Here is a 17,172-nt window from a genome sequence, read left to right on the forward strand (position 1 = left end):
AAAGCGTATAGTGTACTATATTCATTGAAGAGGAGTCATGTAATGTTTGTCATGTAACGTTTGTTTTCGAAAAATAAATTTACACACCCTTGCGACATATAGAACTTGTTCGAGAATCTATCTTTTACTTTGAAATAAGTTCGGTCCGAAAAACGGGGCTTTTAAGCTGCGAAATTAGCTTGTAATCGCCCCTTTAAAACGAGTCTGATTGAGAAACGTAGCGTGCTCCCTGGACGCAGCGCCATCTGCCAGCCATTTTCGCAATGCATTTCAATTTTTAATGAAAAGAAGAGACATTTCTTTCAAAACTCTGTGCTCAAGTTTTTCAAATTGTGTCTAATGTAATATAACGTAATGCTACTCGGCTTCAACAACTCCAACGATCGTCTGCTATTTTTATTGTGTCGGCGACTGTTTTTAGGAAAATATCTGAGTTTTTATTGAAAATTTAAGTCAAATATTTCTTTACTCCAATCCAAACTTTCGACTTTTTCAATTTTGTACCAAATGTGAAGTATGAATTATTTCTAAGAATAAAGTTTATACATTCATAAAAGAGATAACGCCAAATCTTATCATTTAATCAGATATAAGTTTTTAAGATCTTGCGCATAGAAAACTTTTCAACAAATTCTGATTCTTCTTTTGATTTTTCTTTGCAGATTATAGAAAAGGGAAAAAATCAACCATTGAATTGAACTTTTTGAATCTCCGTTGTCATAGTAATGAGTTATTCTTTAAAAGTGCCCGAAGGACGACAAAAGCAAATTTGTCATTTGTTCCAAACAATGAATCGTTCTAATGAGAATCATCCAGATAGTATAGGATTTGTAAGTTACTGTTTCTTTTTTATTTGCACACTTTTCAATTTTATGAGAAAAATGCATTTATATATTTTATCTATTTTTCCTAGCTTATTTTGACCCTTGCTGTTAAAAGCGATTCTTATAATAATAACCTGAGTGAAATATTTTCTCTTTTGGTTTTCCCGCATAATTATTCTTTTTTAGGGAATGTACAAAAGTCTTTCATGCACATAACTACCTATCCTTTTCAACATTGAAGGGAGGGGGGGGGGGGGACTATGCTTTTGTTTTTTTTATTCAGTAATTTTTTTCGAGCTCAAATCTCTCAACTGCTTAGATCAGGGATTTCCAAACTTTTCTTATTCACTGCACCCTTTGAAAGTTAGAATTTTCTCATAGCACCCTAGTTTATTTTTATTGTAATACACGTTATTGTTACCATGGACACTTTGGAGCAACGCTGACTTTTTGCAGCAACCCATGGTGCTCCTGGCTTTAACATATTTTTCTTAACAAAGTTTGAAAACTAAAATATTGTAAATCTTATTGACTAACAAACTTACAACTTTTTCAGTGACATTACCATGATCTTAGCAAATTTTTGGTTCAACATTGCTTACAGAAGGAGTGACATTCCCAAAATATTTCTAATTTGACAAATGTTTTCCGAAAATTTTGCAAATTTCGGAACTAGTGTGGGGCATCCCTGATTGTTGTACATATAAGATTGTTTAACTAAGAAACCAGTGGATAGCAGGTTCATGCCCCTTTTTTATGTCAAAATTTTCCTCACTTTTATTTCTCTTTAGTTTCATTAACTCATATACTTGCATCTGTAATATCATTTTTTTTTTAACCCTCTAATGTGAACACAAAGTTTTGGTGAAAGGTGTATTAATGCTGAAAAGGTTCAAAGTCTTGTCTTTAAAAATCCTCTATTTCGAATGTCACTTTATTACCTTGTTTCTATTTAGTTATCCTGTATCCACCTGCTCTTGCGCAGAAGTAGGAATATCAATCCTAAAATTATATTCTTTTTCCTTGACCAGGACGAGCGGATCTAACTTAAATTAATAGGAAAAAATAGAAAAAAAAAAACTTACAGGAATTGACATCTTTCATATTTCGATGAACTTATTCTAATTTTTTATTGAAGGATCTCTGGAGAAAAAACAATGCTATTATAGAAACCTATCTATTTTGTTTTATAAATATGATTCCTTAATTTAATGAAATAATTCTTTTTTTAAATATAAATCTTACCAAATTTCATTTTTGTGGTTGTTAATAAACATTACATATGAAGTAACTAAAAAACAATTTAATAAAAAATATGAATGAAAAGAAAATTTATAACATGAAAGAAAAATTGCTAAATAAATGAAATGGTATAATAAAATTTAAAAAAAAAAACACTGGAAAAAAGTTGCAGGTTATTTTTATTTTCATTTGACAGTGTTTTTTTTTTTTTCTTTTCTGTATATGGGACGTGGTGAGTGGCAAATGAATATTTTCAAGTCTAGCCTTACACTTCGTTGAAGCAGGATTTGACTGTAGTCAAATGGAGTAACTACCAGGGTTCAAAAATATCATATTTTCGAAAATATCCAATGTTTTGATGCACAGTAGAGTCCCGAAAATTCGAGTCTCAAATGTCCGAGGTTCCGCTTAATTTGAGGTTCTTTGTTAATATTTTTAAGATAAACTCTTTATAGAAGAAAAAAAATTTTAATCTGAAAATTAAAATATTTTGCTATGTAAAAAAAACTTCCCTAACAACATACAATAAGCTAACAAAAAGATATTGAAAGGTTTATGTCAATAACACTTGCCAAGTGGCATGAAATATTCATTGACTGTTAGAGATGGATTAAAAGATGTTTTGGAGAAAGTAGGAAGTATGTTGGCACAAAAAATAACTTGAAATTAAAACATTGTTTTGCCTCAAAGAACGAGCAAACTGTTCTTTTGGAATATCCAATTGCAAATAAAGAAGTAAGTACAAAACTTGATGCTGTAAAAGGGAATGTATGAAACTTTATCCTTCTATCGCTAATGTTTTTGTATTATGTGAGGTACATACGTACGCTCACACATAGACACAAATGTCACAATTAAACTCGTCAAAACTTATTCAAGGACCATCAAAGGGCATTTTTCGGTCGCCTGCAAGTTTACACACAAGCACATGACATACGGACTTCAAGCAAAAAACTAATCAAAACTTGTTTTGGGTTAATTAAAACATACATTTACATTGATATTTGAGCGATCAATTTTTTGAGGAGACAATACAGCAAAATACCTTTAAACGCCAACCTATGTAACACAATTCTCCATGGACCGCACAACTTTTCAGAAGTAAACAATAGGTTTCAAACTTTAAAAAATCCCACAGTTTTCCTTTGCAAACATAAAAATAGTTAGGCAAATTTAATTTGATACAGTTTTTCATCTTTTCATCTTAATACGAAGCTTTCAAATGAAAATTAGTACTCAGAAAACAGAAAACGCAAGATGACTCTTGAAAATACAGCTGTTATGCAAACCATGAAGCTAGCAGAAGTGCAGGATATTTCGCTTTCTTTTGATTGTGAAACATATTTATTTGTGAGTGACTAAATGTAATACTAGTGAGCTTTAAACCTCATTGCAGATGAAACTCATTCTGAAGTGCTAATACATGGATGTATTCTGAATATTAGGTTCAAAATTTGTGAAATGATCTATGTAACACAAAAACCTGTATAGCACAAAAGCTCTGGTCTCAAGATGTGTGTTATAATGGTCTTCTACTGTATTTCCTTTTCAGAGCATAAGGAAATAAACAGGGCATGTCCTGATGTAGTTCAAAGAATTTTTCAGATAATCGGAGGTGGCGCGATCCCCAATTACCTCGGATTTTCGAGACTACTGTATATTGGATATTTTGATATATATCCAATATTTTCAGTCAGCACAAACTAAAGTCTTCAAAATAGTAAATGCATCCTTAAATCATTCTTTATTTTCTTATATTGTTATTACAATATGTAGCCTCAAAGTTAAGGTTTCTTTCATTATTTGTTATTTAATATTTTTATTAATTTTAATGGAGTTAATTTAGCATTAGCTGGTTTAATCATTCTTCTTCTAGCTAGTTTTACACAGTTACGTGATTCAGAAATAAAAAATATGCATTAGTCGGCGCACAGTCATAAGAAATTTTCTGACCAACGTTTTAATATTTAATTTAGCACATTTAATATGAGTCGAAATTGTTACATTACTTTTTTTATGAATATAAAATGAAAAAGGAACATTATATTACTTTGTTACATTAATGATGTATCAATACGTCATAAAAACATAATGCATAACTTTTTTGTTATTTTCAACAACAAATAAACAATTTTATTATGATTAATATAATTTTTGTATTGAAAATACAGTAGTTGAAAAAATTAAAATCGATAATATCAAAATATCATGATATTTTCAAAAGAAATATCGGATATATATCGTGATCTATATCATTATATATATATCGACTGATATACATCTGCGAACCCTGGTAACTACTGATGAAAATTCAATTTCAGGTTTGCACAAGCTTTTTTCTGAAAAAGACTTGGAACACAAATTTAACATAACATTATGACTTTATTTTTTTCATAAAGTCATAATGTTATGTATGTTTCACTTCCTTTAGTTGTGAAATCCAGATATAATATAGATTTTTGTAAACAAAAAGTTTTTATAAGTTTTTGAACCATTATTTAAAAATTATTTTAGGATTGGCTGCAGAAACATGGACAGTCATTTGCAGGTTTTGTGAATGGAACGTGGCTTGCATCAGAAGATATTTCCAAGGAGTCAGCTTCTATTTGCAAAATTTCAGACTTTTTTTCTGGCAAAGAATTGGCACAAATACATATTCCATCACAAGAGACTTTCCAGTTAGCTGCTAAAAATTCTTTTGATGGATTTCAAAAATGGTCTTCCTTCACTGCTGTTGAAAGAGCGAAATATATTTATAGGTACAGTATAGTTTTTACTTCATTGAGCAAAGTATCATTATAATTTATTAATTTTAATGCTTTTATAATGCATGGTTATTGAGAGTAATATTTTTCAGATATTCTTATCTTTTCCTAGGAATTTGACAAATGTCCGAAGTTTTGGTTGTTAATTTTGCTTTTTAAAAACCGGTAAACTATTCAAATACAGAAGTGATGACCAGGCTCGGGGCCCAGTGAGGCTGGTCCTAGGAGCTAATTTATGGAGGGTTGTATTTGGTGTCTGTGCCCCCTCCCACCACTCTAAAAGGGGTCCTCAAATTTGTTAGAAAAAAATTCAACTACAATAAACTCCCAATTATCCACGCGGGTGGCACGATAACCACGGACAAGCAAATTTACAAATAATCTGCAATTTATGTAAAAAAAAGGGCAAATAGAACGTGAAAATACCAATTAACTTAAATGCATTTAAACTATAACTAAAACAATAACAGTGTATGTAAAAGCTAGAAATACAAATGGATTGCGCACATTGCGAGTAAATCAAGCAAGCATATAAACTGCAACAGATCAATCTAGGTTACACCAAGCAGGCAAACAAGAGAGGAGAGGAATTTTTTCAAGACTGGTCGGGTTTACGCACGTAAGTGGTGTAGATCTAAGATTCAGTAAGAGAGAGTAGGGTAGGTCTAAAATCACAAGTAGTGAAGATGTAGAGCAGTAAGTAGTGTCGATGTAAAAGTCAGGTGTCCACTAGTGAAGTTTTGATGACCTTAAAGAGGTTTAATGTCATTAGAAGTTAGGAAGAAGAAATCAATAGGAGTGTCTAAAAAAACTTTTGCATTTGTCTGCATTCAGTTTGTCATCACAGAACATATTTTTAAAAATTATTATTTTGTTTTTAAGTGAAAGGGCATGCAGAATTTTGCCCCAGGAGTTTACTGTATTGCAAAGAAGCATGCTTAATGTAAAAAAAGTTGTTAAGAAGTTTTCAGTGTTCCTATTTAGCAGTTTGAAAAGAATGAATCTAAAGTCCTATTTTTTTTCTTTTTTAGTAGCTAGCATTAATTAGTTTATTTATCTGATCAAAGAATAAATTAGACTAACGTAAGTCCAAAAATGACAATTTTCAGGATTTTATTGAATGGTATGTAAAACCTTATTCTATATTGAGATACCTGATAAAACAGTGTAATTCAATAAAAATATTTCCTTTATAATTATTTACCATTGATATAAGAGTGCTAGTCCCAATTTTTGCTAGCACCAGACAAACATTTATACTCTATTGCAGAGTAGTGACAGTGTGACTTATGTTAGTCTGGCTTTGACGTATAAAGCACACAATATCAAAATTGGGTGGGATTATAAATAAATTCAGAAAATGTATCATTTAAGGTCTAAAGGATCAATTAAAGAGTAATTCTTATTTATTCAAAGGCCTCTTTCAGCAGGAAAGCATTGCTACAGTAAATTACTGTGTGTGTCAAATTGCATCTCCAGTTGTAATATTGTGCTGAACTTTGGCCCCATAAATACGTGTGCAATCATGCAACTCCAAAATATTCAATGCATAATGTTTGAATTTCTACTAATATCATTCAGTGGTTTGTCAGCTCTGATTCTGTTACACATTCCTTTTTTAAAATACAGTAGACTCTCTATTTAACGACTTTCAAGGGACCACAAAAAATCGTCCTTAAGTAGAACGGGTCCTTAAATAGAATGCTTTTAAATCTACAGCAAAGCATCAGGGACCGTGAAAGATCGTCTTTAAATGGAGAAAGTTGTTAAATAGAGCATCGTTAAACAGAGAGCCAACTGTATGCTTTTTTGTTGAATTCTTTTTTCTTTGTATTAAATCTCTTACTGTGCAAGTTAATCATTTTTTATTTCTTTTCAGTGTTGGAAAACATATAGAAGAAAACCTACAACTATTTTCTGTGGTTGAAAGTTTAACCACAGGAAAGCATTTGCATAAAACTAGAAACAAAGATGTCCCACATTTAGTTCAAACTTTTTATCATGATAGTTCAATTTCTTTGAAATGTGATGAAAGTTGGAAGCCTACAGGTAAATTGCATTCCCATGTTGAAGCAATCATACTTTTCTCCTTCACACCCTCCCTTTTAAATGTATTTACCTTAAAATTCTCATATCAACTTGATGATCTCATATCAACCTCTCAACTTAAACGATTTTTCGTACAATGTACAACTTTTCATTAGATTGCTTGATTGCACAGCAGATTAATCATTTTGTATGAATTTTGAATGTTTTGTACATTTTATGACAAAAATGTCAAATGTAAAAGACTATAATTTTGCTATCGTTTTATAATATTTTTGATGGTTTCAACAGCTTAAAATCAATCATAGCACTTACACATGTCATCAATAAGCACAAGTGTTAGACGTGGAATCATCTACCAACTATGCTGTGCTAGTTCAGTAGTTCATTTCTGTACAAAGTTACTATGTTGAAGTCAACGCAGTATTCTCAAGACTTATTCCTAAATCTTTCAGTCAACGAAAGGTTTGAATTTTGCATTATGTTCTGTTTGCAAAATCCATATTGCTCATGGAAGGCTGCTACTTAAAAATACTTAAACTGTTAGCAATGTTGTCCAACTCAGCTCTATGGCCGCACCTTATGTTGAAATGAATTTTGCTTGGCAGAACTCCTAAAGTTTTAACACATTAAATTTCTTTCTACATAATATTGGAAAACACAGAAAAGAAAGAAAATTGAAAACTGAGAATTGTTGTCATCAGTACTACTCGCTTATTTTATCTCAACACAGATTTTCTCTCTCTTTTCTTTTTAGCAACCAGTTTCTGACTATTTGACTCCAAATTTGAAGCAGTCTTCTTACTGAATAAAGATGGTTGGTCATGGGCATGCATATGTGTAATTTTAGGGGAGTGGGGAGGCTGCAAAAATTTATATGTTTCAAGGCTTTTTGATTTGAAGAAAAAACTTTCTTCTGTTCTGATCTGCTATTCAAAGCAATAAAAGAAAGATTTGTGAAAATTTCTGTTTTAAAATTCGATGAACGTATAACTTTTTTTTAAGGGAATTCATATTTTTGTTTTCTTCAAAAGACAAATAGAAATTTGTTACCATTGTTACGGTTCTGAAAGCAAAACCTAGGCAGATTAAAATTAGAAAACTTATAAAGTTAAGGAGGTTTTAATCACTTGTGTTGAAATGGTTTGAATGGTTTATTTGCTCAAACTTTATTCAAAAGAAATGACAGCACTAGTGTCTAGACAGGGGTTTGAACCCCCTCTGCTCCCCTTTATAGACAGACCCCATGTGGTTAGTTCTTTTGGAGGATTTCAGAATCTAATTTTGATTTTGCAATAGCAACAATGTCTGTTGAATTGATTCCAACATGGATCAGATTTGTGGTCTCATCTGGCCCGTTAACTGTAGGTTAGGCAAAACCACCTAAGAGCACTCACAGTCAATCACTGTTTAAACACACAAACAAAATGAGAAAAAAAGAATGTTCATGCAGTTTCAGTTCATAGTTTTTGAAGTTTAACATTTAACCTAACAAGCCACACGGATCAGCTTCGTGAGCCCCACTTATCGTGTAAACTGTAGGTTGAACATGGCTGTTAAAGAAAACTCACTAGCACTCATTACAGATGTTCTAAATTTTTATTTTTTGGGAATAAAAGGAGCTTTTTTTTTTCAGATTTAATAATAACTAAGTAGAAGTGTTTGATTAAGTTTTTATTTTCAGTGTATTATTCTAATTTTCAATAGAGTGTATATTATAATTTTTAGAAGTAAATTGTGCTAATGTTCTACTTGCCAGCTCTGTTATACATAGTGGACTTGCAATGTTTTTTAAAAATATTGTTACAAATTTTTTAAACAGTAATTATTTTTATGCTTAATTTGTTGTAATCTGGCTAAATTTATCGTTTATTTTATTATTTTTCATCTAAAATTATATTAGTAATGTAACCTGTAAATAGTTTCTTGTAATTTACATACAACCCAGGACCGTCGCTATAGGGGGGGGGTGAGGGGGGTGTCTCACCCTCCCAGAGATTTCATCCAGTCGGCAAAATCAGTTTAAGTCGACATTTTCAATGTTTCGGATTTTCAAAGCTTTTATTGATTGAATTTTTTTTTTAAAGTTATTTTCATATTTCAAAGTTGCAAAAATCTAACCTTTCGGGTACTTTGCACAAGAGAAAATAATAAAAAGGATCTTTATTTACATTCATTTTCATTTTGCTCACACTACGTACAACAAACACCATCATTCAGTATTCTTTCGCCGACTGTAGGACGCTTCTTTTACCGAGTGCTTAAATACGAGTGCTTAAATACGGCACTGTCCAGTGCCTAATCATCAAATTCACCAGAGTCGGCATTTTTGACTCATTAGTTTCAGCATTCACGACACGAAGTGTTTGATTTTTTAAAATATGTATAATACACATATACATATATTTATAATTAATAATAAGCATTTACGGGATGAAAGAAAACATGAAGAGTTTGTGCGGGTATGTATACCATGTCTGACTGCGCTTCATGTTCATTCTGATGAATTCATATCGCAGACACGAACATTTTTTTCATCTGCTCACTATGCCGATTGCTTACTCTGCGACAGCTCATTTTGCCGACACAATAAAGCATCGATCCCCTCAGAAAGTTCATCCATAGAGTCGGCATTTTTGCTTTTTCAATTGATTCTGCATTCAAAATATTTGAGTGCAAAGTAATGTCTTTTAATAATGAAAGACAAATCAAAAACATGTATATACTAGTATAGTTTGTATAGGCATGTCTAGTGCATCCTGTGATTATACTGACGACTGTTCTTCTGAAAGACATAATCAACTCACCAACTGCTAATTGCACCGTATTTCCAATTTACCGACATTCATATGAACAGAATTTGATTTTGCCAACACTGATCTATTGACGTTCCGAACTTAAATTTTTGGAAAATTCTCAATTTGAGAGAAGTTCTCAATTTGCCGAAGAATAAAATATGGGTATGCAATGCACACATGAGAAGGAAAATTCAGGAATTAAAAAAAAAACAATAATGTCCCAAAACTTGCCAAATCATCAAACAAGTTTTGCCGAATAAGAATATTTTGCTGAGGCCACAGGGTCAGTCGGCAATTTCAGCTACAATCGACAATTTTTATTTTTAGAGTTAATTCTGAATGTCATGGACGTTTTGGATTTGAACGTTAAGTCCGACATTCATAAATTCTAATCGAGTGTTTATTCTGTAAAATCTAAAAAGAAAAGAAACTTAATATATTATTTAGAAATTACCCGGAAATCTGTATTGCACATTAAGATTACCAAACTATGAGCAATCAAGATGCACGTTTCAAACATTTTTTTAAAAATAATTATTTAGAACATTACTTGAAAAACCCAGGGAAATTCTCAGTTTAAAAATACAATAGCGTCTGGCCGTCGCCACATTTATGAAATTGTATCATCAATAAAAACCATATCAAAGTGGAAATAATACATGGGACGCCGAAACTAAAGCATATTAAAATAGAGAGAAAGATAGTGAAAATATTGCAATACAAAGTCACATTTGTACTCATAAGTGTTTGTTTATGAAACAAACTTCTGAACGCACATTGAGCACTATTTCCAGTTTTTCTACGCCTAACGAGTAAAAATCGAAATAGTATTTTACTAGCTGCGGTAATTTGTCGACCACACGAGTGTCATGACATTTGTCTGTCAATTGTAGTACTCAGAAATGTCGCCGCCGAGACGGCGTAGTCGTGTGGGGGGTACATAAGAAAGACCCGTTTGACACTAGAAACACAGAAATGTCGGACCTTCAGGGGGGAACTAGGAGCTCGAGGGAAAATTAAGGAAATCCTAGATCAACTGTGTTTTGTTTGCGTTTAGTTTTGAACGATTTGTCCGGAGCCCTGCTGTGTGACCTTCCGCCAAAAGAAGAAAATGGTTATTAGCGCTGTGGAGCCTTGATTACAAAAGTTGCATTGAGTTTGATTTTCAATGCTGACTGCATCAAGGAGTAGAGCAGACGACTTGAATGACTATCCTGCATAGAGTTACTTTATTTATTTAGCACTGCACAAAAAAAGTTTAGTTGAAATTTTGAACTTCACTTTGCAAGTGAACGAGCAATAATATTCTTTTTGTGGCAAGGAAAGAAAAATCTGAAAGCATATGATCTTAGTTTGAGGAAAAAAAAACTTATTGAAATACAGCAGAAGAGGTATGATTATTTTAATGTAATTTTTCAAAGTTTTATTTAATGTAATTTTTCAAAGTTTTAAAATATTGAAAAATAAAAGTTGTGAATTGGATGCTGGCCGGGATGGAAAAATGGATGTCTATTAGCCCCTGTTACACATTCGCAGTGTTGAAAGTTTTTTTAAAAAAAGAAAAGAAAGAAAATTAATGAAAGTATGAAAAAGAAAACAAATGAATGTTTTTTTTTACTGTAAAATTTAAGAAAATACAATCTTAAAATATTATTTAGGAACATTTAAAAATGTTCATCATTAAAATTACCAAACTAAAGGCAGCTGAAATACGTTTTAAACACTTTTTTTAACCAATAAAGTAGAAAAAAAGTAGTGAGTGCGGTATTGAAACGCCTGACAAGCTTCAGTTTAAAAAAGTGGATAAATAAACAAACAAGACAGTTTCTGAGGGTCAACCCTCACATCTATACTTCTACTTTTTTTATAAACCACGATATCATCACGAAAATCAGAGTAACATGGAGAAAAGTAAAGACCGCCAGAATTATGTTTTAAATGGAGAAAAATATTTAAAATTTAGTAATGAAAAGTCATACCAGTCGCTCCAACGGTAAAAAAGTAAAGTTAAATAAAAGTTATCGATGGATACAGGCATTCAGGATTCCTGATTTTTAAGGGTAAAAAGTTATCTAAGCTATCACTGCAAAATACGTCGTCTGAAACTTCGATTTTTGGTATTCAATTTCAACTGACTGTAAATCAGTTAAGTTACCGGATCCAGTTCAGCCTTGTCACGATAAAGCCTTTCCCTGCATGTTAAACATTACCAAAATATATTATCAAATTATCATGGCGAGAGTTTCATTGCTGAAACACGCTCGATCATGGGCTATTATTCATATTAGGATTTTTTTCGTTGAATCGCTAAATAGGCTTCATTACGAATTATGCTAATAATTGGTAGCTTTTAATTATTAATTAATAATTTAAAATTCCAATACACTCGTATTTGTGAATATGGGTATTTTTAAAAAGATATAAATAGTCGCAAAATCTATGCATGAGTAATATGATTGAAACTTAACTAGGAGACAGACATACTGAAATGTTTTCACCTGCAATAATGTTAATAATTCACTTAAACATGCTCAGAAAATATTTTTAAACATAAAAAATTGAAATAGCTCTCGTTTTTCTTTTTTTTTAGTTATTTATAAATAAGACTTTGAATTTCAGTGTACTGACATCAGAGTTAGACCATTTTGACACTCTTGATCATCAATACTGTTCTTTTAAATTGATACTCACTCGTTAAATGTCAAAATTGTACTTACAGTTGCTGCCATAGATGCTAGGGGGCTTGTAAAAAGAGCAGAATGCGATTATTTGGGAAATTGACATAAAAATCGTAATTTTAGGCCACATTTGGTAATGTGGAAAGAGGATTTGGAGTACCTCTCGGAATATTTGTAAAATTGAAGTCAGTTTTAGGACTATCTTTGCTGATATTAGGGGGTCAAGAGTTTCTTCCAGAAATGTTTCGGATTCGGAAGTTTTCAAAACGTAATTTTAGATAATTTTTGCAAACATTAGGTGAGAGGTGGTGTTTCAGAATTTATCTCAGCAAAATTTTGAGCAATTTCAGGCTATCTTTGATGTTTGGGAAAGCGTGTGGCTCGGAAACCCCCCAACGAAATTTTTTTTTAAAATTGAAATCCTAAAATGCGTTTGAGGCTAATTTTGATGACGTTTGGGAAAATATAGGTCTTGGCGGATGTCCCAAGAAAATCTTTGATTTTGAAGATTCAAAAGCGAAGTTTTAGGTTAAAACTTCGCTGAGATGAAAGGGGATGAGGGAATTGTTCGAAATTGGAGGCTTGAAAGCAGGGCCACCGAGAGCCAAGGCACAAGGCGGGTCCCTTGTTGGTTGTTGGTTTGCTTTCTGGGCCCCTTTCCTCCCATAAAACTGATAAAATTTATACTAGTCTGATTTCGAGCTGGACCCCTGGTCAGACCTCTAGTTTCCAACTAGGTAGACATGGCCTCTTATTGGCAAGAGAATTTTAAAAACCCCATTTTTTGAGACAGAAAAGAAATGTTAAAGTTTTTCGAGGGACAGCCTCTGAACATCATCAGAGACCGTGTAAAAATACGTTTTTCGAATTTCAGTCTCAGAAATTTTCGGGGAGTCTTTTAACCCCACTGTTTCCCTCCAACACTAAAAAGATGTCATATTAACCTCTTCTTTCTTTAATATGTTTAATAGTGGTCTATGATTGCCTATGGAACTTGAATTTCACAAAATTGCAAAGGGAGCGCCCCTAGGCCCCATCCCTTTCCCTAACGGATCCAAAGATAGCTTAAAATCGCATTCTTAAGTCTTCGGTTTCGAAAAAATTTCCGAGCCTGCTCTCACCCTAAAATCGTCAAAGGTTGTCTAAAATTTCGTTTTCAGAATAACATTTTTTTAAATTCTCAGGGGGAGAACCTCCCGAGCCCCGTTATTTCAAACCTGAAACCGGGTTCAAACCTGAAATTAATGCATCCCATCAGGGGCGTAGCTAAGGGGGGGGTTTTGGGGACAAAACCCCCCCCGAAATGTTTGTCCCAAAAAAAAGAAGAGAGAGAGAAAGAAAGAAAAGAGAAGAGAAAGAAAAGAGAAGAGGAAAAAAAAGAGAAGAGAAAGAAAAAAAGGAGAAGGGAAAAGAAAAAGAAAAGAAAAAAAAATCAAAAAATATTTTTTTTTCTGAATAACAGTGATCAAAAATTCACTTCGCTCTCCCCCCCCCCCCTCCAGTGCCATTGAAAATCAGCTCAATGAGTGACCCTCAAGCGTAAAGACGCCTCACTCCTCACTGTGCTGCAACATTTTTTTTTGATAATTGAGTGAAATTTCACACTTCTCTTTAGAAATGAGATTGATTTGTTTAAATCTACGAATATGTAGCCTTTTTTTGTCATAGATTCTGAAAATTGTTAAGTATGTTTAATTTTATGAGCGGCGCAGTGGGAATATTACATACAGTTGAATCGGTATGTTTCGAATTTCACAGGAAGGAAAAAAAATCGAGATAAAGAGGTTTTAAGATACGGGGGCTTTAAGAAACTTTATAGAAATTTGTAATATGATGGTGAAAATTTGAAATCGATACTATAGAGAACATGGGCTCTTGATCAAAATTCCTCTGTATTAGTTTTGTTAGGTCTTTGTTCTATTATTACATTATTATGTGCTTTATTGCCAGTTTAAAGAAACTTTGAGCATATCTTTTTGAAGAAAACGTCTTTTATTGCTTTTTGGTGCCTGATTTTTTCTTTTTCTTGTTTTTTGATTAATTATTTATCCTCTTGAGGTTAGCAATTGCTGCAAATCTAACCTGGCCAATATTCTAGGATTTTCCTTTTTTCTTTACTTGAAAAAATCTTAAACTTCCCTCCTATCATCTTGGTTTTCTTTAAGGAATCATAATTTTAAGAAAGAGAGCGATCACAGAACAGTACTAAACCAGATAACAGAGCAAAATGGCTTTTAACTTGAATGACCTTTAACCATGAACTTGAAATACTCATCCATAATGCAACTAATACTCAACCTGTGAATTTCACCCCTTTACTCTTCTTCCAAGAAAGTGCTCGAAACGACTGTCCTTTCGTTAATTTTCCTAAAAAACCTATTCGTGGAACGCATTTCTCCTTTTTTTGCCCCCTCAGCCCTTTCTGTTTCGAGTTGAAGAAAATGCTTTTGCTTGCTGCTTTGAAGATCATTGGGCTTCGAATCCGAAAATGATAGCATAGCCGGAATTCGAGATATAAGGTTTTTGTTGGCGTTGTGCTGTGATAGTCAAAACGGCCTTTGCTAACCAGAAAATCCACCGCAATCACATCGATTTGGTCTAAAATGTCAGCCAGTATTTACTGCGTATTCTTTTAAAAACGTTTAGTCTGAACTATTTAGAATAGTATTTTTCTAAGTGAACGTTGTTGTATAATGAAGAGAGCAAAACCGATAACAAGCTTTTTAAACCCCCCCCCCCCCCCAAAATGTAAATGACGAAAATGGTTGCTCTAAAAAGAGAAAGTTAACGTCCTCTGAAGAAAACGAAGTACAGTCTGCTGAAGCAGTATTAATTCCATCGAACCCTTCTGAAGGAAATTTTATTTTAATTTAAAAGAAAAACTGCATAGCATTACAGGAATAAAATGTTTAAAAACGAAATGAATCTAGACTGTTCTGTACTATTTCTGTTAGCTTGGTTCGCATTAAAAAATAGAAAATAAATAAAAAGATTTCTGTTGATAACACTCGAAAATTGCTGTTGCTCTCTCAAATAGATATTTATATAAATTCTAAAGCAGGTAATAAAATTAAAAATAAAAACTTGAAAGGAGAACAGATGGTATGCAGCTTTGTGCAAATAACTTTCTACCGTCTATATTTCTTCCCTCTTTTTTAATTCAAATTTTATTAACTGCTTTAGAACTAGCATAAATGTAAATACATATAAAAAGCAACATATAAATATAACGATATGAAAAGTCATTTCATTTTTTGCAGGTTATAATCAAGAAGTCTTTTTTTATTTTATTTCATACTTTTAGTGCGAACCAAGTTAGTAAAAATAGTCTGACCACCGATGAGATTGAAAGTCAAACATCCAGTTCACAGGCGGAAATGGATCCATCTATTAACTTTCAGGGATGCCAGCTTTTGTAGATGTGTGTTAGCCTCTAAATTAAGCAGTCACACTGAAATGAACGGAACACGCTCATCAGATATTTGATTTTCCCCCTGATTTGGATAGACTGGTTTTGACTAGACCTGTTGCTAGAAAGTTTCACTTTAAATTAAATGGAGAAAAAGGAAAAAAAAGTTACATTTTCCAAAACATTACAAGAAATAAAAAAAAAAAAAATTCTTTGATTTTGTTTTGTTTGACACAAGTATTGAACTTGGGGCACCCCATTCCAAAGTATGTAAAAGTTGACACACACACACACACACACACACACATATATATATATATATATATATATACATATAAAAAATAAAAGAAGTAACCCCCCCCGAAAGTCGGGTCTAGCTACGCCTCTGCATCCCATTAGCATTACTAATGCTAGTCTACAATGCGTATTCGAGACTTCAATATGTAACAAATTCCAGTCAAGGGCAATCTTATGTATATATATATATATATATATATATATATATATATATATATATATATATATATATATATATATATTACTTATGTGCGTATGTATTTGTCGGCAAATGTCAGGAGTCAGTCGGCAAAATCAGTTTCAACACCCCCGCAAACGAATCCACTTGGCGACGGCCCTGATACAACCCCCTAACATTTGACTGAAGTATACCGTCCCCTATTTCTAATTGATAAGATTCAGGAAGAAATAAAAAGAAAATATGAGAAATCGGTAGAACATAGTAGAATTTTGTCGAAACTTCTCTAGATTTATAAAATGCTGGGCGTCTTGTGAATGAGGGGGGAGAGTCAGTTTGCTTTCTAGCTGTTTAGGCTCGTTTTTCACTGCTGTCTGAATGTTTTAGCGCTTGCGCTGTGAGTTTCGAATTTGTTCTTTTCATGTATTTTGGATTTAAATGCTTGGTGTACTGAGTAATGCACAGTGTTTAACAATATTCGATTAATTGCTGGATGTTTGCAATTTTTACCTGCTCTATTGTTAACATTTGTAAATAAATTCATTGTGTTTTTATCAAGATTAGAATTGTCATTTCAAAGAAAGTTTGAAGTTGCATTGGACTCGTAACAATATTTTAAACTAGTTGGAGCGAGCCTAACCTGGCAGCATTGTGAAGGCTACGCGGAGTCTAATTGAAGCACTACAACCCTGCCAGTTTAGATTTGCATCAACTATAGATACTTGGCCTCTCATTTTCTACAAAACACGATTGTTTATTTGTATGGATGATGATGGGATTTCTTCCCATTTGATAAAAGTTGTAGTGTGTTGAGTCATTGAAATAAAACCATGTAAGCAATAGGTATGCCAAGCAAGGACTCAGGGTTGGTAATGGTAAAATTAAATCAGTCTCTTAAAATGATCAAAGACAGCCTAAAACTGTTTGGGGACTTA

The 17,172-nt window shown here is 32.6% G+C and overlaps 1 protein-coding gene across 1 annotated transcript in view; it reads left to right on the plus strand.

The window, feature by feature from the left end:
- The first annotated feature begins 699 nt into the window (after positions 1-699).
- The window catches only part of LOC129225811 (aldehyde dehydrogenase family 16 member A1-like), a 50,368-nt gene continuing 33,895 nt past the window's right edge, over positions 700-17,172 (plus strand). The window contains exons 1-3 of the mRNA XM_054860327.1: positions 700-830; positions 4,581-4,825; positions 6,711-6,880. Coding sequence (XP_054716302.1) covers positions 726-830; positions 4,581-4,825; positions 6,711-6,880 — 520 coding nt within the window. The 5' untranslated portion in view covers positions 700-725. The remainder of the gene's footprint in view (positions 831-4,580; positions 4,826-6,710; positions 6,881-17,172) is intronic.

Source organism: Uloborus diversus, chromosome 1, assembly GCF_026930045.1.
Source record: "Uloborus diversus isolate 005 chromosome 1, Udiv.v.3.1, whole genome shotgun sequence".
NCBI classification, from domain to species: Eukaryota; Metazoa; Arthropoda; class Arachnida; order Araneae; family Uloboridae; genus Uloborus; species Uloborus diversus.